Here is a 26131-nt window from a genome sequence, read left to right as displayed (position 1 = left end):
TACATAATTAATGTTATCATAAACCACAGTAAATTCTAATAAGAATAGAATTTAAAAACTCTTAAATAGAATTTTAAAAGTGGTTTTTAATATTTACTGATTTCAAGGCTTGGTGGTGGCACACCTGGTAGAACACAATGCTACTATGTTTGAGAATCTAGGCTTCAGCCCTAGGTCCCTACCCGAAAAAGGGAAACCTCAACAGCATGGAAGCAGTGGTGTACGTGTTTCTCTTTCTTTCCCCTCCTCAATTTCTCTGTTTCTCTCAAGAAAAGAGAGAGAGAGAGAGAGAGAGAGAATGAGTGAGTGAGTGTGTGTGTGTGTGTGTGTGTGTGTGTGTGTGTGTGTGTGTGTGTGTGTGTGTGTGTGAAGGGCATGGTAGGAGAGAAGGATTCAACAGGCAGATATCAAGCCCCAGCAATAACTTTGGTGGCAATGAAGAAAACACAACAAAAACTTCATGAATACATCACAGAACATTGACATCAAATAAAGGTAGGATAAAGTCTGTTTTAGAGTATCAATAAAAACAGTAGGTATGCTGACAGTTCATATATTAATATCTCTATATTGTTCTTTTCATTTCCTTCCCTAAAGCATTTCACAGCCAATGTTCATAACCCTGAGATGAGGAATGGCTAGAGAATAAAAAATACTTTAAAAAAAATGATAGGGCTGGGTAGATAGCATAGAAGTTATATAAAATATTTGCACACTTTTATCTCCAAGGTCCCAGGTTCAATTTCCTGCACTGTCCTAAGTCAGCTGAGCAGTACTTTGATGAGAGTGGACAAACAAACAAAGCCTCAAAGACCTAGTCTATTACATCTAGAAAACAAAATAAGAACAAGACTACAAACTGAGAAGAAATGCTGACAAATAATACTTGTCAGATAACATAGTTTTTCTTAAGTTCTTCTGTCCTACCCAATTAATTTTTTAATTAAAAAAAATATTTATTTATTTATTCCCTTTTGTTGCCCTTGTTTTATTGTTGTAGTTATTATTGTTGTTGTTACTGATGCCATTGTTGTTGGATAGGACAGAGAGAAACGGAGAGAGGAGGGGAAGACAGAGAGGGAGAGAGAAAGACAGACACCAGCAGACCTGCTTCACACTGCCTGTGAAGTGACTCCCCTGCAGGTGGGGAGCCGGGAGCTCGAACTGGTGCTTTGCACCACCTACGCTTAACCCGCTGCGCTACCGCTGGACTCCCCCAATTATTTTAAGGACTAGAAAGTAAGGAGCTAAAATCATTAGTAGTTTTCTTTGTGTTAATGTGGCCATTCATCTTGATATCAAGCCAAAGCAGAAACTGATGGATGGATTATTCCAAGCTGTAGGACAAATTACCAGAGTAAGCATAAGTATTATCTAAACAGAGACAGATTTTCATTTAATGAAGACATAGAGTTCCACAAAATTCAGATTAAAAGTTTTCTGAAGAAAGAAAATCTGTCAGCCTCAAGACTTTGCAAAATAAATGTTATATACAGAGACCACTCATTCTCTGTTACTTTCTTAAATAGATGATGTTTTTTATATTTCTCTAAAGGTTCCAGAGGGTTAATGGAAGAAATGGGGCAGTATCTGATTTATATCAAGCAGTGTGAGTGTGAATGTGGTGTGTGTAAATGCATAAAATATTTCAGGAAATTAGTTCATTTATTTTGAAAATAAATCAGTAACAAAACATACCAAATGAAGAGGGAAAAGCAAATGAACATATACTAGAGAAGTAAATTGTGCCCAACAGACTGTAAGGCAGAAACATAAACACACAGCAACTTATGATTAAACACAAGCACTAAATTAAATGATCATCCAAATAAAGGAGTTCTTCACTCTAGAGTATCCACATGCAGCATTCTCTAACAGTCTGGAAGTCTTACCTGTGTTCTCAGTTAAAAAACAAAAATCTTACAGAAAATACTTAGTAATACTTTTAACAAGTAGTGACTTAAAAATATGTAAAAACTCTACTTGCCCCCACACTGAAACCAACTGCATGTCCAACTTCTGCTGTTTTCAAATTTCAACACCAATGTGCTAAAGAGAACATTATCTAATAAGTGTAGTCTAATCTAAGTCTTGTTGCTACATAGGGGAATTTCTACTAATCCCTGAACATTAATCCTATCCTGCCTACACTCCATAATAAATCTGACATATCCTTTAGAAATAGATTACTTATATTTTCTACTTCAGATTCACTCCACTCCTTGGAGAGTTAAGGAATTTGAGCTAAGAATTATCTATTAGCTCTGAACGCAGTCAAAATTTTCTTATGTATTTACTTACCATACTTGAAGGTGGATATACCCCATGAGGCTGAGACTGTGCTTGGACAATAGATGCTGTATGTCCTGGGACTGTGCCAGTAGAATGTGCCTGTTCATGTTGGGAACCATATGAAACTGTCTGTTGGCTGCTCACTCGAGATTCTGTAAAGACGGATGATCCCTGACCACTGTCAATTGTCCCATCAGCTGGAGGAGAAACAAAATGCCATGGGGAAAGGGGAAGGCTTATCAGAAAAAGATTCACACTTTCATATTACAAACTCAATACTTTGCAGTCATTTTTTTTTCTCTGCAGAGATCTGAATCGAATAAAGAATACTAGTTATGTTATCAAATAGATTTCTTGGTTTACATAAGGCATCCATATGGAAAAGGAGTTTTAACAGGTTGTTGCTTTTTTTCTTTTAAATAAATATGGTATCACAAAAATCTTTTTATAGGAAGAATAAGGAAAATAAAACAGGATGTTGCCAGTCTTAAGTTTGGTAGTTTTCAAAGTATTTGAAGACTGGAGCATTCTTTGGAGTCAAATCTGAGTAGCCAAGATAAAGCTGTTTATTTTTCACTACTATATTTTCAGGAATCATGAAAAAATAGAAACCCCAAATTAACTGAAATCTCCATGATGTTGGAACCTTTAGAATTACTGCATATTCTAAATCACACTTCACTGTCTCATCCTTCTATTTTATTAGTCATGAATATGAACAGAGGAAGGGAAGGTGTATGGCAAATATTTTATATTGTATTCTATATATTTATAATTAAATAACCAAGGTCAGTGCAAAATAAACAAGAATACAAAAATTAATCACAAGTATCACTAGCACAAATGCCCACTCCCCTAAATACTTACATAATACAGATATACTAGGTTGTTGGTACTGCAGTTGCTGATGCTGATCTGCCTCAGGCTCTTCAGGTTCTACTTGTGTGGACACTGAAGCTGAAGTGGTAGGGGCAGTAGGTATGCCAGTGCTAGCAGGTGGGAGTTGCTTGATTCCTGCCTGGGAAGCACTTGATTGCTGTTCTACCTGTTGCTTGAGATTACTCTCTTCCTGCTTTCTTTTTTCTTGCTCCTCCCGTACCAACTGCCGCTGCTCTCGTTTTCTCTTAATTAACGACACTCTGTCTTTGATAGCTTTTGCCATAGTCTTGTGATCACCTTCACAGACATATCCAGACTCTACCTACAGGATAAGAGGGTGCATTAGGAACAGTATGTAATTAAAAAAAAAAAAAAAATTTTAAGAAACTTTTGCAAAGAAAAAAAAGGGTGGGGGTAAAGAAAACACTCTTTAAGGACTTGTCTTAACCTCACTCAGATATTAACTGAGCTACATTATGTATTCCCTAACAATTCTTTTATTATTATTGGGGCTCAGTGCCTGTACAACAAATCCACCACTCCTGATGGCCTTTTAAAATTTTTTGTCTCCTTTTTTATTTGATAGGACAGAGAAAATGAGAGAGGGGAGGAGGAGGGAGAGAGGGAGGAGGAAGAGGGAGAGAGACACTATACACTTGTTTCAACTATTTGTGAAGCTTCCCCCTGCAGGTGGGACCTGGTCCTTGCACATGGTTAACAATCCAGCCCCACCCCCTCATATTTTGATAGATGCTCTTGGGGGTGACACCATCATTTTTGTGGAAACATTTAAGATTAGCATACTTTTACTCTTTTCAACCACACAAAAAAAAAGAAAGTGAAAAACCAAAGCTCTTAAGTCTCTAACTCTATTTCTGATTCACATGTAATAATTACCATAAACCTGTGTTGCTCTTATTTTCTTTCACAAGATAATCACTTAAGACAATTGTGGTAAACATATGGGGGGGGGGACTTTAAGCTGTATTAAAAATATTTATCTCATAACTACCTCATTCTCAATGGCAGCTATTAAATTCTAGTAGATATACTATTGAGCATCTCTGCATCATTAAGAGTTGTTTTAGACATTGTGGCAAGACTATAATTGGTGAGACTTTTTAAAAAAGCAATCTCTTATACCTACTATTTTGAAAGCTCACTTCAAAACAAAAACATTTTAGGATTCATTTGTAGTTTATCCAGATCACTGTTCAAAGTCTAATATAGAAGTATTTAAAGATAGTCATTCTGATTCAAAAAGTCTTGGATAGAATATATTCCAAGAGAGGGAAAAGAAACATTCTGACTTAAATAAACTGGAATAATTCAACTTACAGCTTTCAAAAAATTTTAAAACACATTTTAGCTCTATTGTCTGATCTACCTACTTACCTAGTCTCTCTATCCAAAACTATACATACCTACATCTCTTCCTCAAATAAAAACCTAACTTTAAGGACACTAATCAACACAATTTTGTATTACACTGCTTCATAAAATGCCTTTTATGTTCACCATTATTTATCAATACCTATAGTTCTATCTACCTATCTCTTTCCCAATTTTAAACAACTGCTGAGTGTTCATTTACCATTTCTTGAGCAACATCTTCTGGCACATCTCTCTCCAAGTCAAAGGAAAACTCAATAGCCTCATTGTCTTTGTATTTTCCCTTTAATTTTTTAATATCTTCAATACGTAGCCATAATTTAATGGCTATCTTTTCTCCATCATCTTCTTCTGCTAATTCTACCCGTACTCCTGTTTCTTCCTGGAAGAAGGCATGATTCAAAAGGTCTTTGATAGAATATCTTCCAAAGAGAGGGAAAAGAGACAAAAATAAATACAATTACATTAAAAATAATTTAAGAGTAACGGACTATTATTATGCATGGTATAATGAAAAGAAAACCAAGGAACATTTGCAACTTATGTTTTACAGTGCTCTATTTGGATAGTGACTTTAGTCATTAATAAAAACTGCGATACATAGGTTATCATAGCTTCAAAATAACATACAACTTTTTACATGTCTATACTTAATTTAAAAAAAGACCTCATATACATATGATCCCTTGACTAACATTAATGAGTTGTATTATTTCCTGATTACTTAAAAATTTTTTTTATTTTAATCTGTGAAGGAAAGAGAGACAGATATGGGGAGTGAGGGAGGAGGAAGACAAGAACCCAGAGGGGGCTAGGTGGTGGTGCACCTGATTAAGTGCTCACACTACAGTGTACAAGAACCTGGGTTCAAACCCGATCCCCATCTGCAGGGGGAAAGCTTCACGAGTGGTGAAGCAGAGCTGTAGATATGTCTCTCTCCCTCTATCTCCTCCTCCTTTCTCAATTTCTGTCTCTATCCAATAATAAATAAATTAAAAGATAAAAACAAAAACAAGAACCCAGAGCATCCTTCTGGTACATGATGCCAGGGATCGAACATGGGATCTCACATTTGAGAATTTAACACTTTGCCCAATGTGCTACCCTCCTCAACCACTCATTTTCTGAATACTAAGAAATGGAGGCTCAGAATTTGTAGCAATCTTGTTTATAGTTATAAAACACACATAAAAATTTCATTTCCACTTCATTAGTGAATACTTTAACAAGCTTTATTTAGCCCAGTAAATTCTGATTCCTTGGTTCAACAATTTGCTTAAAGGCAAGTAGAAATCAGAGTGCAGAATAATCTTTAGGTAAATAATCTCCTAATACCAGTTATTTAATAAACTGTTCCATCTAAGGCTGGGAACAAATATTCCTTTGTTTATGGTAAAATAAATTTTTAGAAGTGATTAAGTACTCTCCTTTCTAATCTGTACATAAAAATAGAAACCCAAACTAAATTTCTGCTAAAAAGCCTTGAAGATCATAATGCTAACCACCTCCACCAAATAACAGTTGTGAAAAGAATATGAGACTGTAGAAATGAAAATGAATTTCTTTAGTTTGGCTGATAAGCCTGATTGTTCACATTCTCCAAGAGGTGGATTATGCTCAATTTAAAATTTATATTTGTACTGGATGATCTCCTTTTTCATTTTTTGTGGGGAGGGATGGAGAAGGTGGATTATTTTTCAATCAGACACTGGACATTTGCCATGCCTGATGGGTGATGAGTCAGCTATATGGCATATCAGATATTTGCCACTCCTCTGAGAAAGAACCTCTGTTAGTACAAATGACTAAGTCAGATATCCTCCTAAGCTTTGGGCGAAGTCGTCTCTTTTTACTCAGAGGAATTTTCATGTTTTATTCTTCTTAGATTCTGGCACAGTGACAGCAAATCAGATCTTGTATATAGTTGCTTTGAAAGAGCCAACTTTTTTCATCTATTAGAATTTAGTGGGCAAAGTACTTAGGAACAGATTTAACACTACACGGTTAAAATTTTTTTTTGCCTCCAAGGTTTTCGTTGGGGCTTGGTGACTGCACTACGAATCCAACTGCTCATGGAGGCTATTTTCCCCCTTTTGTTGCCCTTGTTTATTGTTGTTGTTAGATAAGACAGAGAGAAATTGAGAGAGGAGGGAAAGAGAGGGGAGAGAAAGATAGACATCTGCAGACCTGCTTCACCACCAATGAAGCTCCCCTCCTGCAGGTGGGGAGCCGGGGGCTGGAACTGGGATCCTTACACCGGTCCTTGCACTCGTGCCATGTGCGCTTAACCCACTATGCCACTACCTGGGCTCCCTACTAACTCTGTTTTTTAAATCGTGTTGGTGTTACAGGTCATCACTATGTGTAAAGAAATTCTGCAAACCTCCCCCGACCCCATTTAATGGCAGGGCTTGGTGCCTAGAAAACACCATTCCTCGTGGTTACTATTATTATTTTCTCTTTCAGAGGGTGATAGACAAAGAGATAGATATATAAAGGAAGAAAAAAGAGACACTGCTCTATAACCCCCCCCCACCCCACCCTCCACACACAGATGGGAATGGAGTGCTTAAACCTGTGTCTTCAAGTACATGTGAACCAGGAAACAATCAATGTGATTCTGGCTTAAAGTCTTATCAAACTATACCTTTACTTTGTTCCAGTATATCAAATCTGAATACCTTCAAACAGAACTATACTTTTAAATATATTATAAAACATTTATGGAGAGACTAATAACAAGTAGTAGATACATCTTAGAATGACTGTTGTATTAAGAGTAAATTATATTTCAGACTTTTACTCAAAACCAAGTCACAAAGGACAACTTACCTTTCATCTTTGTTTTGTCGTATGCATCCTTCTATAATTTCCTTCACTTCAGGAATTGCTACTTTGTCAAAACTGGCTGGTTTTACCCCCTAGAAACCATAAAATAATAAACAAATTAGTGATGGCAGTCTTTTGAGTTTTTGTATTTAAGTGATTCCTAAGGCTCTACTAGGTTGTCTTCTTACCATCTCGATTTTTTTTCTGATTTGTCCGCAGAAAATGGTCCATGCAGGGTCAGAATTAGGTAATGATGCCCACAAGAACACAACAAGCAACAATTATATAGCGGGGTCATTTACTTCCAAGGCCTCTATATGAAGCTAGAGAAAAATTGTGGCTATTGTCAAAATCTTCTGCTGTGCTTTAGGTAAGGGAACACTGGTTTAAAAGAAGGCCAAATGTTCTAATTGGCTAGAAGAACTTTTGTTCAACCTTCTTTCATAACACATTAATCAACACAGCTTTTAGCTGTTTGAACAGTGAACCCATGTGTAGACATGAATTCACATGCTTACTTTGGCAGGCATTATATTATTATAGTGCTCTCACAGACTTGGCAAATATATAAAGAATTAAGGACAAGAATCAGTTTGATATGATTAGTGAAGAACAAATTGTCTTCATAAATGCAAAGCTTACATATTTGAAATGTAAGTTTTCCAACTAATTTTATTTATAAGCAAAACAAAAACCCTCAGGGTGTGGCAAACCTGGTTAAGTGCACATACAATCAAAATTAAGCACAAGGGTGAAAACTTCACAAGCGATGAAGCAGGTCTGCAAGGTGTCTATCTCCCCCCCCAATTTCTCTCTGTCCTATCTAATAAAAAAATAGGAAGGAATGAAGGAAGAAAGAAAACAAGGAAGGAAGGGAGAAAAAAAGGAGGAAGGGAGGGCGGGAGGGAAGGAGGAAGAAAAAAAACAGCCACCTGGAGTGGTAGATTTATAATACTGGCACCAAGTAAGTGATAACCCTGGCAGGGGGGAAAAAATCTCAATACCATTATGTGTGTGTGATACTTTTAAGTGGAATCATGGTGATGATTTGAGAAAAACATATCATTTAAGGAATCTCATGTTATGCATTGATATGTTGTACAAATAACACACAGTAGACAGGAAATAGGAAAAAGGGAGCAGAATCAGTTAACTTTTCAGAGTTAAGAACAGTAGAGCTTCCCAGTTCGAGCCCCGGGTCCTCACCTGCAGGGGAGTTGCTTCACAAGCAGTGAAGCAGGTCTGCAGGTGTCTATCTTTCTCTCCCCCTCTCTGTCTTCCCCTCCTCTCTCCATTTCTGTCCTATCCAACAACGACATCAATAACCACAACAATGTTAAACAAGGGCAACAAAAGGGAAAATAAATTATAGAGCTGACCCTACTTACTGTTAATATATGTACTTACATAGTTTATTTTATTTCTTTTAAACATTTGGGGGTGGGGGATGTGAATGAGAGAAGAGAGAGAGAGAAGGCTGGAGAAGTATCACTCAGCTCTGGCATAAGCTGGTGCCAGGGCTTGGTTCTGTGGTCTCAGATATGCAAGTTGGTGCTGTCACAGGCTGAGCTACCTTCCCAGCCCTTTTAAAAGGTTTCTTTCTTTTCTTTGCGTTTCGTTTATTTATTTTTGATAGAAACTGAGAGAGAATGGGGAGGGAGAGGAAGTGGGGAGGGGAAAGGGGAGAGGAAGAGAATGGGAGACAAGGGGAGAAAGAAGGAAAGAGGGAGGGAGAGAAAGATGCATTATTATTGTATCTCACCACTTGTGAAGCTTCCCCCTGCAGGTGGGGATGGGGGAGGAAGGTAGCTGAACAATGTAATGTGTGCATGTCTACCAAGTGTGCCACCACCCAGACCCTAAATGGTTTATTTTGTTAAAAATTTATTTATTTATTTATTATTGGACAGAGATAGAGAGTAACTGAGGATGGGGAGACAGCAAAACACCTGCAGCCCTACTTCACCACTTGTAAAGCTTTCTCCCCTGCAGGTGGGGACCAGAGGCTTGAACCTGGATCTTTGAGCACTATAATGTATGCTCTTAACCAGGTGTGCCAGCACCTGGCCCCAAAAAAGTTTATTTCTAAGCAATGACTACAGAGATCACTATTTGGATTTTTCTCCACCTTTTTATTTTTAAACATATATTTTATGGATAGAGGTAGAGGGACTGAGACATTTGAAGTACTGTTTCACTACTCATGTAGCTTCCCTTCTGCAGGTGGGAACTAGGGAGCTTGAACCCTGGTCTTTTGTGCATGGTGATGTGTGCACTTAATTGGGTGTGTCACAGCCCAGCCACTTGGATCTTATTTTTCAAATCAAGCCAAGTTTTCCTATACTCTCTCCCCCCCCACCTCTATATATAATTAATTTTTGATAAGAGACAGAAATTGAGAGGGAAGGGGGAGACAAGAAGGTGAGGAACAGGGACCTGCAGCACTCCAGAAGTTTTGCCCCCTACAGTTGGAGGCTAGGGGATTGAAAACAGATCCCTGTGAACTGTAATGTGTGTGCTCAGGAAGATGTGCCACCACCCAGCCCCTTCACATATACTTCTAATGAAAATAAAATAATGCTGAAGCAAAGAACTGTGTAAAATAGTATAAAAGTAAGTTGTAAGGTGTTACTTATAACCCAACAGGAAGAATAATCTGAAATGCTATGTATTAGATTTGTGACACATTTACTGATAGAAAATTGATGATTGTTGTAGAGTAAAACACAGTTGGCATTTATAAACATTTCAAGTTTAGTAAGTGGCTAAAACAGCAGCAACAATTGCTGGAGAGGCTGTGGGGATAGAGGAACCCTTCTGCACTGCTGGTGAGAATGTAAATTGGTCCAGCCTTTCTGGAGAACAATCTGGAGAACTCTCACAAGGCTAGACATGGACCTTCCATATGACCCAGTAATTCCTCTCCTGGGTATACAACCCAAGGATTCCATAATGCCCAACCAAAAGGCTATGTGTACACCTATGTTCATAGCAGCACAATTCATAATAGCTAAAACCTGGAAGCAATCCAGGTGCCCAACAAAGGATGAGTGGCTGAGAAAGCTGTGCTATATATACAAAATGGAACACTATGAAGCTATTAAGAACAATGAATCCACCTTCTCTGACCCATCTTGGATGGAGCTAGAAGGAATTATGTTAAGTGAGATAAGTCAGAAAAATAAAGATGAGTATGGGATGATCCCACTCATCAACAGAAGTTGAGAAAGAAGAACAGAAAGGGAAACAAAAAGCAGGATTTGACTATATCTAGAGTAGGGCACTAAAGTAAAAACCCTGTGGTGAAGGTGAGGGTGGACATTTGGCTTCCTGGGGCTGTTGGGGGGCTGGAGGTAGGTGGGTAGGATGGGACACAGTCTTTTGGTGGTGGGAATGGCGTTTATGTAGTTATATAAATCACTATTTAATTAACATGATGGGAGAAAATTTGATTGTATGTCTCAAACTTCTTAAAGCACAGACTGTCTTTTTAATACATAGGCTGAGTCTTTGATATGTTGACTCTCTCAAAAGCCTAGACCAGGGAGAACAGAAGCAACCAGTCGCACAGCTATATACAAGATGTTGGGTATATACAGAAAATTCTAACAAAGGGAGTTTTCAAAGTTAACCCTATTACCAAATAATGTGATGATAACAATAACTATCTATTGTCTTCTTGAACCCTAAGAGAGCAGGAACCTCATATTTCCACTATAGAGCCTATATTTCCCCCAGTCCTGGAACCTTAGGGTGGGGCGAACTTTCCGGCATGCTTCTCTCAATTCATATCAAATAATATTGCATCCGCAGATCATAACCTAATCAACGCAGTGAGTGCCACCTCAGCATGTTTCACTTCAGAATGTGTCCAGAGACTTCAAGTGTGGAACAACAACCCTTCAGCTTCATTATTTGGGTGAGACCTTTCCTTTCATAGTATTCTCTAATTCCATCCCAGGTGGTTCACTTCCTAAGAAAGTCCCAAAACCTAGATATAGACTAGGCCCCATGAGATAGAGCATGTTCACACGTATCCATAAACTAGGACAAAAAATATACCCGAAAGCAAAAGTACACAATAGTCTGCAGTGAGTACCCGCCAACACTTCATCTGCACTATTCCTGCCTTTAGGTCCATAACTGTTCAACAATTTGTCTGGCTTTGTATGTTAACTCTCTTTTCAGCCACCAGGTTCCAGATGCCAGCATGATGCCCACCAGACTTCCTTGGACAGATGACCCCACCAATGTGTCCTGGAGCTCCACTTCCCCAGAGACCTACCCTACAAGGGAAAGAGAGAGGCAGACTGGAAGTATGGACCAACCAGTCAACGCCCATGTTAGCGGGGAAGCAATTACAGAAGCCAGACCTTCCACCTTCTGCAGCCCACAATGACCTTGGGTCCATACTCCCACAGGGATAAAGAATAGGAAAGCTATCAGGGGAGGGGATGGGATATGGAGATCTGATGGTGGGAACTGTGTGGAGCTGTACCCCTCCTTTCCTACAGTTTTGTTAATGTCTCCTTTTTTAAATAAATTAATTAAATAAAAAAATAAGTGGCTAAAAATAATACACAATACAATTAGGAAAAGGCACCTTCTTTCCATAAACAAATACATTTTAGAAAAACCTATTTTGGTCTACTGGCAATAATGATATCACACATATAATCTGAGAATATTAAATGGTTCTTCTGTTTCAGCATAGGAATATAGAAAGATATAAAGATTTATTAGAAGTTAATTCAATGTGAATTGGACAAGTACTAGTAGATCTAAAGTTCTGAGTTCCTTGCGACTGTCTAATTAATATGACAACTATAATCAAATGCACTATCTAGGTTGAAAATTCTTTGAATTATTATTTTTGTTGAACCAAAGGCCCCATTGAATTTATTTATTTATTTTAATACTTTATTACTGGATTAAGACAAACAGTGCAATTGTCAGGTTATGGTGGAGATACGGGGGGGGGGGGAGGAAACAGGGGAGAGAAGGGGGGAGAGAACGGGAGAGAGGGAGGGAAGGAAGGGGAAAGAGAGGGAGGGAGGGAGAGACTCCTTCAGACTTGCTTCATTGCTGCTCATGAAGCTTTCCTCCTACATGGGGGGGGGGGAGAAAAGCTGTCAGGGACTTGAATCCTGTGCTCACTGTAACAAGTGTGCTAGATCTAACAGGTGCACCAATACCCAGCTCCTTTGAGTTTAAAGACAATCAATCACCAGAGATAGTGTAATCAAGCTTATAGTTACTAAGAATCCTCTTTTTAAAAAAGCATTAAGGTGACCAGGTGGTGGCACATCTGGTTAAGCACACACACTAAAAAAGCATCAAGACTCAGGGATTACTCCATTCTTGATTACTTAATAACTCGACTGTTAATGCAAATACATATATTCAACTTTATAGAGACATTCCCATTTATTAACACAAATACTAGCTGTGTACTCATGTGGTTATAGGGGCTTGGACCCAGGTTCTTACACATGGCAAAATATGTGCTCCCCTGGGTACAACATCTCTTGGCCCTTCTTAAATTTTAACAAACCAGGAAAACCTTTTTTTTGGTAATATTTATTTATTCCCATTTGTTGCCCTTGTTTTATTGTTGTGGTGGTTATTATTATTGTTGTTGTTACTGATGCCATTGTTGTTGGAAAGGACAGAGAGAAATGGAGAGAGGAGGGGAAAACAGAGAGGGGGAGAGAAAGATAGACACCTGTAGACCTGCTTCACCTCTTGTGAAGTGACTCCCCTGCAGGTAGGGAGCCGGGGGCTCGAACAGGGATCCTTGAGCCTTGTCCTTGGACTTTGTGCCACGTGCGCTTAACCTGCTGGGCTACCGCCCAACTCCCAAAGACCCATTTCTATGAGGGAAAGTGAGAACAGACATATGGTACTGCTGGGGATTTTATGTGGGGCCCCACAAATCTTGTGTTCTAATCTTTACCTATCTCCTCAGTCCTAAGCCTCTGATGAAGAGAACCTGTAGTTTCTGTAAATGATAATTTTAGTTAAAAAAAAAAATTTAGTCCAGGTAATTCTAAAACGTGATTTTAAGCACCAGAGAAGAAAATAATGTATCTTAATGGCAAAAGATTTCATTAAGATATGTCAGCAGTCAACTTAAGAGCCTAAGTCTTCTAAAATTCTAACCCTTTTCCCCCTCCTTGATTTAGCTACACTCAATTCTATTCCCATCATATTCTAACCAATAAGTCATCTTGTTCACCTATTATTCTGCATGAAGTTCAAAAACAGAAAACAGTACATAAACTGGGCTCATAAACCTAAAAAGAAAATGTATGTTATAGGGTGGAGGAGACAACATAATGATTATGCAAAAAGTTTTGAAGTTCCAGGTTCAAATCTGCAACACAGTCATCAGCCAGAGCTAAGCAGTATTCTTGGGTGTGTGTGTGTGTGTGTGTTAGTGTTATACCCTTTTGCCCTCTTCCTCCAGAGTCAGTGGTTAGTCAGGGTAGAAATGTTTTTGCTTCTGCAATTCATAGGATTTCACTTTAGACAGTGGTGCCATGTTAGTCTTCTTTTTAATATATACATATGTATTCCCTTTTGTTGCCCTTGTTTTATTGTTGTAGTTGTTACTGGATAGGACAGAGAGAAATGGAGAGAGGAGGGGAAGACAGAGAGGGGAAGAGAAAGATAGACACCTGCAGAACTTCACCGCTTGTGAAGTGACTCCTTGTGAAGTGATTCCCCTGCAGGTGGGGATCCGGGGGCTCGAACCGGGATCCTAAGCCAATCCTTGCACTTTGCGCCATGTGTGCTTAACCCGCTGCGCTACCGCCCGACTCCCTTAAAAGATATTTTTATTTAGTTAGTTTGGATAGAGAGAAACTAAGAGGGAAGGAGGAGGTGGGGGAAGAGAGGGAGGAGCGGAAGGAGAGGGAGATGAAGAGAGGGAGGAAAAGACAGAGACCTGCAGCACTACTTCATCACAGATGAAGCTTCCACCCCTGCAGATAGGGAGCTGGGGGCTTGAACCTGGGTCAATGCCCACTGTGACATGTGTGCTCTACTGAATGTACTACTGCCCAGCCCGTTTTTTATTTTTAAGAAACTGGTTTGTATTGAGGAACCATAGTGTTACAAGACTGTTACTGTCTCCAGCATAATTTTACTCTTCCCCACCACCACAATATGCACTAGCCGACTTCACCCACAACCAAAGGTGCCCCACACCCTCCCTGACTATATATATATATATACACATATATACAAAATTCTTTTCACCAGATCTGCACATATATGCCAAAGATTTAGGTAAATTTCATTATCTGTTCCCTTGCTTTACTTCCTAAATACCACTTATGAGTAGGAGATCTAATATCCGTATGCTTCTGACTTGTTTCACTTACTATGGGACTTCCTTTTTTTTTTTTAATTAAGCAAATGTATGTCTTGAATGCCATATACACAGAGCCATTTAATATACTTTTGGGGTGATAAAAAATCATGTATTCTCTGGGACAAAAAAAGGGGGAGTACTTTTGTACAACTTTGAATGGAGTATAAAAAACTATTAATTTTTAAGGATCCCAGTTCGAGCCCCAGGCTCCCCACCTGCAGGGGAGTCACTTCACAAGTGGTGAAGCGGGTCTGCAGGTGTCTTTCTCTCGCCCTCTCTGTCTTCCCCTCCTCTCTTCGTTTCTCTCTGTCCCATCCAACAATGACAACATCCGTAACAATAATAAATACTACAACAATAAAACAAGGGAAACAAAAGGGAATAAACAAATAAATATTTAAAAAACATTTAAAAAATCTATTAATTTTGACTCCCCAAGGACACATCAAGAATCAATAAACACAAGATATGTTTATTTGAACTAAGAAAACTAAAACCACATTCTCATAATTTATAGACTCTTGAGTTTTTCTTTGGCTATATCTATATCTGGTCAACTAATGCACTGGCAAATTAAATGTGAGTCATAATATTCCCTGATTTAATTTTCCAGTTAAAAAAAAAGTGCCAGCACTTGTCTCTTGAATGTGTAACTATCCAATATGCTAGAATAACATTTCATTATCCTTTCATAAACATAAAATATTTCTGAGCCATTCATTCTAGTTGAGAAAAACTTCTTTTTCCCCCTCCTCACACAAAGTACAGTGTAAGTTAACTAAATTAAAGAATTTTAAACATTTTAAAAAACAAACCTGAAATATAAACAGTACCAACACCTTTCTACACATATCACCAAAAGCTACAACATACATCTGTATATAGTGAAAGTTCTCACCCACCTCATTTACACAATCTTTTTGAGGGCAGCAGCAGCAATGTGAATTTACGATGACAAACACTGAGCAAAAATCTTTCCTTGTAAAATCCATCAGAAAAGGCAAAATAGATGTTACAGTTATAGGTAAACAAGAGAAAGGGTAACACGACAAAAATTAGCAGAGTAAATCAGCCCACAGCATAAGCAAGGCAGGAATCAAAATCAGACTGAAGTACAGTTTCTTGTTTAACACTGGCCATCCTTTCCCAAGTCTCACACATAAATTTAATCTGCTTAGTCAATATCCTACTAATTTTAGATTGGCCCTTAAAACTACATGCTGAAGAGCAGGAAAATGGTTCTGCTACTATTCTTTCTGCTTCTCCTCCAACAGCAACATATGTCTGGGCAAGTGAAGTGAGATGTTTTTACTTACTCAAAGCTCCACCCATTACACCCACAGGTTCTGCCTCCATGACATAAACACCTACAGTAGAAATTTAGTTATCTGAACATGATTTCTCCCCAATTATGTTTAAAAAATGCTCTTAAGAAAAAATAAGTATTGGGTTAAATAGATAAAATATAAAAAACTATGTAGCCAAATGAACACAGACAAGATCAGAATACTGGGGTTGTGGTTCTAAGTGCAAACTCTAACATACCAAGTGAGAGGAACTTGAGCCTCTCACATACCAAGTGAGCCAGGAACTTTAAACACAGTTGCAAGTGAGGAAAATAGATAATTCTGTTAACCTAATCTAAAAAGTGATGATATGAAGTTAAATTCCCTTACCACTATTGTATGGTGGATTCAAACAAACTACTGAGTTAGGTACAGAGAAGTAGTAAGAATTTATTCACCTCTTCCCCTCTTATTACAAGCCCCACTAAATGTATTATCTACATTTAGTTATTTTCTGATCTCATGGGTGCAAATAATGACTAATTGTAGTGATACCTCTCACAGCATTAATGAAAATGGTACAAGAGGAACACTGCTTGTTGCATTATTATAATGGGTTATCAGAATAATGTTCTGTACCTTATAGTTTGGTGAGTTTGAATACACATCAAGACAGTGGGTAACAGGGCTTTTAATTACTTAATAATAACTGTATAAAATAAGGACACAAGCTATCAGCAGAAACACTTCTACTCTACAGTTTTGAAATGACTATTAAATCTAACAAAGTATCTCAAAGATCCTGTATTTCAAAATAAATCACTACAATTGAGTTGGTAGTGTATCAGACTTGGCAGATAGCAGGCACTGGCCAGAAATGCAGTACTGTGGTCCACCATTACCTTTTAACATTAGGTATTTGAGCAAGTCTTTGAAGGATTATGCTTGGTTAAATTAAAGTGAAGGAACTAAAATACAAACAGCCTGTTTTCTGCTTCATGGGTTTATTAAATATAAAATATAAGTAGGTTTTAAACTCAAGTGGCTTTAAACACCAAACCAGACCGAAATAAGGGTCTTTTTTTTTTTTTTGAAGGGCCACGAAGGTATCATGTAAGCACAAATATCTAGATTTATAAAGATCAGCATCTCCTATATAGCAAGAATTTTCAAAATACAGGACCAAAGCATCACTCAAGACAGGAAAATGACATAGTGGTTATGCAAAAAGACTTGTGCCTGAGGTTTAATCCCTGGTACCACCATAAACCAGGCTGAACAGTGCTATGGTTAAAATAAAATACCACTCACAGCATCATAGATGGTTATGCAAAGACTTTCAAGCCTGAGGCCTCTAAGTCCCAGGTTTAATACCCAACAATACCCTAAGTTAGAACTGAGCAGTGTTTTTGTCTTTATCTTTCTCTCATGAAAGTAAAATATATAGTTTTTAAATACCATTCACATACAAAACCCAAATTACTTGGCTTAGCTAATTTCTTTTTCTCAAAAGTCAGTGCCTTTCTCTAGAATTCCCCATTTATTTCAATGGTATCACTATTTTGATCCAATGAAATCAAAGCCACAGTCATTCTTAGATACTGTTTCTCCTACAATATTGATGTGGTCTCTACGAAGTATTTAAACTAAGATAAATGCTTAAAGCAACTAGCAAACAATTCTGCTAGTAGAATTTAGTCTCTCCAACAGTCAAAAATCTCTGCTAGGACTAAATTAGGATTTTTACTGGTTTTTGGTAGCCTAGCAACCCTGACCTCAAAGTTCAGAATATCAATACCTCTTTCAGACATCACAATTTAAGACAGGCCTCACTGTTCAGATTTTTTCCATTGCTGCTTTGTATTTGCCTCCAAGGTTATTGCTGGGGCTCAGTGCCTGCACTACGAATCCACTGCTCCTGGAGGCCATTTGGCCATTTTCCCCATTTTGTTGCCCTTGTTGTTGTTGGATGGGGCAGAGAGAAATCGAGAGAGGAGGGGAACACAGAGAGGGGGAGAGAAAGACATGTGTAGACCTGCTTCACCAGTTGTGAAGCTACCCCCTTGCAGGTGGGGAGCTGGGGCTCGAACCAGGATTCTTACATGGGTTCTTGCACTTCGCACCATGTGCACTTAACCCACTGCACTACCACCCAGCCCCTGCCAAATTATGTTTTAGGGGCTGGGCTAGAGCCAAGCACAAAGACCTGTGCAAGAATCCAAGTTGGAGGCCCTGCTCCCCAGATGCAGGGGGAAGCTTCCCGAAGCAGGTCTGCAAGTGTCTGTCTTTCTATCTCCCTGTCTCCTCTCAATTTCTCTGTCCTATCCAATAAAATGGGGGGGGGGGGGAAATGGCAGTAGGAGCAGTGAATTTGTAGTGCAGGCACCGAGCTTCAATGATAACCCTGGAGATTAAAAAAAAAAAGTCATGTTTTATATTGTGGATTGCTAGAATATCTGACATCATTTGACAACTAATCCTTTGACAGCATGTAATTCACATCCTGATTCAAAAATGGTGAATGATTATACACATCTACTATATCACAGACCTACACAGAATTTTCTTATTAATGAAGTGTTTATTAAAATAATTTAAGCTTGGTAGAACTTATACCTGTGGACACAAAACAACAAAAATAGTTTAATTTTTTTAATAAAAGATTTATTTTATGATATATAGAGAAAGACACCAGAGTACTGTTTAGCTCTGGGATATGACAGTACCAGGGATTGAACCTGGGGCCTTTAAGGCCTCAGGCATACAGTTCTATGTTCAAACATTGCAGCTCCTATTTCCAACCCTGAGACCGTCTCCCCAGACAATACCTTTGGCCCACCTGCATGCTAGCTATCAGGCTCAGGCAAAAACTAGAAAGCCCTCTGGAATAGACCTAAAATAGACCTACTAGCTTTTTCCAAAACGGAGACCCCAAATCTTCATCTGCAATATTCTTGCCTTTAGGTTCATGATTAGTCAACAATTTGTTCTGCTTTATATTTAAACTTTTTTTTTAAACTTTTTTCATGCTGCCAACCAGACTTCCCTGGGCAGATAATCTACCCCAGATCTCTGCCCCACTAGGGAGAGAGAGAGAGACAGACTGGGAGTAAGGATCGATTTGCAAATGCCCATGTTTAACAGGGAAGCAATTACAGAAACCACACCTTCCATCTTCTGCACCCCTTAATGATCCTGGGTCCATACTCCCAGAGATAAAAGAATAGGAAAGCTTCCAGTGGACAGGATGGGATATGGAACTCAGGTGGTGGGAAATATGTAGAATTTTACCCCTCTTATCTTATAGTTTTGTCGCTATTTTCTATTTTTTATTTCATACAGAAAAAAAAAGAATTCAGGGGCATGATTCTGATAGAAATATTCTGGGAGTCAGGTGGTAGTGCAGCAGGTTAAGCGCACATGATGCAAAGTGCAAGGACCTGCGTAAGGATCCCAGCTCGAGCCCCCGGATCCCCACCTGCAGGGGAGTCACTTCACAAGTGGTGAAGCAGGTCTGCAGGTGTCTTTCCCCCTCTCCAATTCTCTCTGCCCTATCCAACAACAACGACATCAATAACATCAACAATAATAACTACAACAATAAAACAAAGGCAACAAAAAAGGAATAAATAAATATTAAAAAAAAGAAGTGGGGGAAGGGGGCAGGGTAAAAAAACAAAGAAAGAAAAAAAAAAGAAATGTTCTACCTACACAGAATTTTGAGTGAGATTACTCCTTATATAAATGAGAGAACTATAGGCTAAATGAGATCAATGCCATTTCAAATTTAGAATTCAACTGGTATTTATGAAGTGTGCAGTTTAATCTACTGTCAGATACCTGCTCTTGCACTATCCTTACCACTTAGAATGAGTCTATATTCATGGAGTAAGGGCCTAAGTCCATATGGTTTTGATTTTCTTAATCTAGCATGAAAGTGCTCATAACCCAATGTTTAGTTCCCAATACCCATCTCCTCCTAATAAATTAGTAAAACTGATTACTTGTTTACTGAATATCTAATGATAAAATTCACCTACATGATTATTTCCCTTTCACTCTCTTTTTTTTTTTTTTAAAGCTGAGTCTTACACTTCATTCAAGGTTTACCTTAAATCATATATAATGAGAAAACATTTATTCTGTCTTTGAGCATATAAGTTACTATACAAAACACCAGGAAACTGAATACTATATATTCAATATATTTAAATACTGAAGTCACCTTCATTTTTTTTCCTGTAGTACAATGCCTTGTGAATGGTAAACTAATATAATGTATAGAAGTAAAATGAACTTTTCTGAAAAAACTGAATCAAGAATTTCAAAAATCAAAAATAAATTGCAAAGTTGTGAGAAAAATAGAATTTTACAACTGTTCTTTAGCACCTAAAACTTTGAAAATGATACCCACAACTGTTTACATTAAGACTACTAGTGAGGGGCTAGGCTGATCACAGCAGTAGCTCAGAGGACTTGCATTTGAGAGGTCCCTAGGTTTGATCCTGCTCTGGCTCATACAAAAAGATGATCGAATTAAAATTCAAAACTTTAAATCTTAAGTCTAATGACTTAGAAAACAACACAAAAGTTTTCAAGATATAGTTTGTGATACAATATTTTTTACAAAAATAATCTCATTTTATTTAATGGAAACAGATGCATCAGCTATATTCTAGCAGCCAGAGAGACGAAAATACAAAGCTTTCATCAGCTTTCAAACCATATCTCGCCAAGAATCAGTTTCATTTGTTTCTTTAAAAATTGTAGGTTGAAGTGTAATTTGTTATATAAAAACTGAAAGGAATTTTACCCTAATTGCTTTAATTCTGTTTTTCCCAGACAGAATGTTCAAACCCTGCAATCCAAAAGCTAATGGAATCAGTGACAAAATCAAATTACACAAACAAAGTAATTAAAAACTCCATTATTTCTAACTTGGTTGTAAAGGAGGCTAGATCTAGCCAGATTCTTAACTGTTATGAACCATTAATTTACTGGAATTTGAACATACCTTATGATTCCATTGGAAAACAAGCCTCTTCAAATTCCCTACCAAATCTAGCTAGCTCTATCAAAGAAAATTAGTTCACCTCATGATTTTCCAAGGTTCATTACTCTCTGGATACACAAAAACCTGTACACTGCTCTAACCTCAAATGGTCTATTCTTCATACAGAAATCAGAAAAATCAGTGCCAGTGCCTACTGATTCAGTCCTTCCCCCCTTTTCTTAGTAGCAGAAACAAACTGTGCTGAGCCTACCTATACTAATCACTAATCTTACTCGGATCTTCATATTCCTCAAGAGCAGAAATCCTGAGAAACAAGAAGCTTTCTTTCGAACTCCTGTTAAGGCCTGATTCTGAGCTCTATAAGGCTCAAGTCTCCAATACAATCATACTCTGCTACCCAGGTAACCCAGAGTTTTCACTCTCAGATTTCAGTCCCTTTAAGTTTGATCCCCAACCCCCCCAGATTCAACCTAGGACATAGAGTTTAACAAAATAAAACAACTTCAAGAATTGTGTTATAACAGTTTGGGAAGCACCACAATGGATAAAACAATGGACTCTCAAGCAGAAGGAATCTAGTTGAATCTCTGGCAGCATACATGCCAGTGACTGAGGTTTTCTTTCTGCCTCTTCCTATCTCTCAAATAAATCAAGAATTGTCTTAAGGACTTGGGAAGACAGCAGAGTGATTATGATACAAAAAGCCTAAGGTACCAAAGGTCCTAGGTTCAATCCCCAGCACCACCATGTATGTAAATCACAGATGAGTAGTGCTCTGGAAAACAACAAACAAAAAACATAACCACATCCTCTAAGAATTGCACTAGTGATATCTTAGAGACACCTTATTTCTGAGATAACCACCACCCACCGTATTATTAAATTAACAGGTTATTATTTTTCCTGCATAGCTTTGCTCATGTCTCTGAATCAATTTTTTACCTGTGAAATGAAGATAATATCTACATATTAGGATATAAAAGATTTAAACAGGGGCTGGGTGGTGGTGCACCTGGTTGAGCGCACATGTTATAGTGCACAAGGACCCAGGTTTGAGCCCCCGGTCCCCACTTGTAGGGGGAAAGCTTCACGAGTGGTGAAGCAGGGCTGCAGGTGTCTCTCTGTCCCTCTTCCTCTCTGTCTCCTCTTCTCGATTTCTGGCTGTTTCTATCCAAAATATATATATTTAAACAGAGTAGTATATAATAAAATTGGTGAGATCTAAGAGTATAAATACTCACTAGCTCTTATTTAAAACTTGACTTTAAGTTCATTAAGCACATTTTTAAATATTTATTTATTATTTATTCCCTTTTTGTTGCCTTTGGTGTAGTTATTATTGCTGCTGATGTCATTGTTGCATAGGACAGAGAGAAATGGAGAGAGGAGGGGAAGACAGAGACGGGGAGAGAAAGACACCTGCAGATGTGGTTCATCGCCTGTGAAATGAAGGTGGGGAGCTGGGGGCTCGAACCCGGATCCTTATGCCGGTCCTTGCGCTTTGCGCCATGTGCGCTTAACCTGCTGTGCTACCGCCTGACTCCCTATTAAACACATTTTAATCACTGTACTTCTCTGTAAGACACCAATTAAAAAGAACATAGTAAGGTAAACTTCTGTGCCTGTACCTAATAAATAGTAGGATGACTGGATGCTAAGCACTTTCCTATGCCTCTCCTATTTAATCCCCACTACCACCTGAGATTGAGAGAAAATTTGGCCCATAGCAGGTTATGACATTGCTGAGATTTGAGCTGAAGTAGCTCTGGAGGTCATCTGCTCTACAGGTAACAGAAATTTCTCTTTCATTCTGTACAGTTCTGTATTCACATATTCACCTCACAATTACTGAGTACTCCAAGTCTTTGATTGTCAGATAAATGGAAATAAGGACAATGATGAGATACCACTTCACTCTTGTGAGAATGTCATACATCAGAAAAGGTAACAGCAGCAAATGATGGAGAGGGTGTGGGGTCAAAGGAACCCTCCTGCACTGCTGGTGGGAATGTCAATTGGTCCAATCTATGTGGAGAGCAGTCTGGAGAACTCTCAGAAGGCTAGAAATGGACCTACCCTATGATCCTGCAATTCCTCTCCTGGGGATATATCCTAAGGAACCCAACACATCCATCCAAAAAGATCTGTGTATCCATATGTTCTTGGCAGCACAATTTGTAATAGCCAAAACCTGGAAGCAATCCAGGTGTCCAACAACAGATGAGTGGCTGAGCAAGTTATGGTATATATACACAGTGGAATACTACTCAGCTGTAAAAAATGATGACTTCACCGTTTTCAGCTGATCTTGGATGGACCTTGAAAAATTCATGTTTGGTGAAATAAGTCAGAAACAGAAGGATGGATATGGGATGATGTCACTCAGGAAGAAGTTGAAAAACAAGATCAGAAGAGAAAACACAAGTAGAACCTGAACTGGAGTTGGTGTATTGCAACAAAGTAAAGACTCTGGGTTGGTGGGGGGAGGGAGAATATAGGTCCAAAAAGGATGACAGAGGACATAGTGGAGATAGTACTGTTATATGGAAAACTGTGAAATGTTATGCATGTACAAACTACTGTATTTACTATTGAATGAAAAACATTAATTCCCCAATAAAGAAATAAAAAAAACCTATTTATTTAAAAGAGAATGAAGGAGGATGGGGAGGAGGGTAGGGAGAGAAAACCAGAGAACTGCTTTGCTCTGGCATCAAGTGGTGTGGGAAATTGAACCTACAGCTTTTCAACTTCAGGCATTTAAGCAGAAGCTCTAAAAGGCTGAGCTATATACCTGGCCCAATTGTAGTCTAGTAAAAAACAAACTCTCCGTTCATTTTGTTATTTTTTTCTATAACTTTTTTCAGACTAAGTTATTCCTTCAGATTCCCTCAGCTGCAATATTTTAACACCAAGGCCTTGGTCCACCATCTGTGGAGTTCCTACAGTGTCTCCATGATGCTTGATTCCAGGGCTTTAGGCATAGCAAAGCAATTTAGGGAGCTTCTCCTGGTCCTGAAATATCCTCTTCCCTAGGCTTTCAGTCTTTCCTCATAAATCTATTCTACACTCTATAGTTAGTTTTCCCCCCAATATAACTGTGCTGGGGTCGGTCGGTAGCACAGCGGGTTAAGCACATGTGGCGCAAAGCGCAAGGACAGGCGTAAGGGTCCTGGTTTGAGTCCTGGCTCCCCACCTGGGGGGGGGGGGTTGCTTCACAATCAGTGAAGCAGGAATGCAGATGTCTATATCTTTTTTTCCTCTTCTCTGTCTTCCCCTCCTCTCTCAATTTCTCTCTGTCCTATCCAACTACAATGACAGCAATAACAACAATAATAATAACCACAACAACAACAAAACAACAAGGACAACAGAAGGGAAAAAAATAGCCTCCAGGAGCAGTGGATTCATGGTGCAGGCTCCTGAGCCCCAGCAATAACCCTGCAGGCAAAACACACACACACACACACACACACACACACACACACACACACACACACACACACACACCTTAAAAATGAATGAAAGACATAACTGTAAGAGCTGAAACTATAAAACTTTCAGAAGATAAAATAAGTAAATGTTTTGGGTGGCGGGAATTGGGTGGAGTTGTACCCCCCACCCCATCCTATGATTTTGTTAATGTCTTCTTTCTTAAATAAATAAATAAATTTAAAACTAAAAAATGTAAATGTTTATGACTGAACACTGGTAACAGGTTTTTGTTTTGAAATAAAAATATATTTTAGGATGAAACACTAGACTGGCAAAATAGCTCACCCGAAATGGTGAGTCTGCTTTGCCATTATATATGGCCCCGTTTTTGTTTTTTTTTTTTTTAATTTTTTAAAAAATATTTATTTCCTTTTGTTGCCCTTGTTTTATTGTTGTAGTTAGTATTGTTGTTGTTACTGATGTCATCGTTGTTGAATAGGACAGAGAGAAATGGAGAGAGAAGGGGAAGACAGAGAGGGGGAGAGAAAGAGAGACACCTGCAGACCTGCTTCACCACTTGTGAAGCAACTACCCTGCAGGTGGGGAGCCTGGGGCTTGAACCAGGATCCTTACGCTTTGCACCACCCGCGCTTAACCCGCTGCACCACCTGACTCCCATGGCCCAGGTTTGAACCCAGTACCTACTACACATTAGAGCAAGTTTTACTGCTCAGCCTTTCCCCTCCCCCACCCCACCCCCAAACTTACATTAGTCTCCAGCACTGAGATGGGGGGTTCCCATTTGTAGCATGAATGAACCTACAGGTCATTATGCTAAAAAAAAAAAAAATCAGGCTTGTGAAATAGCTCACTTGGGTAATAGTGCACTGTTTTGCCATGTGTGCAACCCAAATTAGAACCTGGTTTCCATCACACTGAAGAAAACTTTTGGTGCTATGCTGTGCTCTCGTTCATACTGTCTACCACTCTGTATTTAAAAATAAAAAGTCAGAAAAGAACAAATGGTACAAGTACAGTACAAATAAACAAAGCATTAACTTAGATTCAGAGAATAGACTGGTAGTTATATAATGCTTATATCTGAGGCTTATGTAGTCTTAAATCAACCAATGTTACCTCAATTAAAAAATGTTTTCAATGAATCTGCATAAGCATTTTTCTAAAGGGGAGTGGAGGCAATAGTTGTAAGTGTATGAAAAATGATGTTCAACATCATTAGCAAAAAGAGAAATGAAAACCAAACTATAACTAAGATAGCATATTGAACCTACTAGGTAAGTAGAAAGAAAAAACAAAACCAGAAAATGATGATCAGAAATACATGAATGATGAGAGCCACCTTACAGTGATGAGTGGCAATGTAAAATGAAACTTATTGGAAAACAACTGAACTAAGAAGCTAGCATATGGTCCAGCAACTCTACACTAGCATTATATACAAAGAAACTAAAACAAGAGCCTAAAACAGAATTATTACAGTAAGAACTGCTTCTGGTGGACTTTTTATTATTATTATTTTTTTAATTCAGATAATGTGTTAGAGGAAAAGAGATCACAGCACAGATCTTTAGCTCTATCTTCCATGGGGCCACCCCTGGTGCTATG

General features: G+C 38.4%; 1 protein-coding gene across 6 annotated transcripts in view; it reads right to left on the bottom strand.

Moving 5' to 3' along the window:
- The window catches only part of WNK1 (WNK lysine deficient protein kinase 1), a 160542-nt gene that overhangs the window by 68253 nt on the left and 66158 nt on the right, over positions 1-26131 (bottom strand). For all 6 annotated transcript variants that reach the window (XM_060190326.1, XM_060190328.1, XM_060190329.1 and 3 more), the window contains exons 5-8: positions 7396-7484; positions 4766-4985; positions 3160-3493; positions 2302-2489 (exon numbers count right to left, since the gene is read on the bottom strand). In XM_060190326.1, the coding sequence (XP_060046309.1) occupies positions 2302-2489; positions 3160-3493; positions 4766-4985; positions 7396-7484 (831 nt within the window). The remainder of the gene's footprint in view (positions 1-2301; positions 2490-3159; positions 3494-4765; positions 4986-7395; positions 7485-26131) is intronic.

This window comes from Erinaceus europaeus, chromosome 4, assembly GCF_950295315.1.
Source record: "Erinaceus europaeus chromosome 4, mEriEur2.1, whole genome shotgun sequence".
Lineage (NCBI taxonomy): Eukaryota > Metazoa > Chordata > Mammalia > Eulipotyphla > Erinaceidae > Erinaceus > Erinaceus europaeus.
The sequence above is the reverse complement of the archived record's forward strand: the minus strand, read 5'-3'. Positions and strand labels throughout refer to the sequence as shown.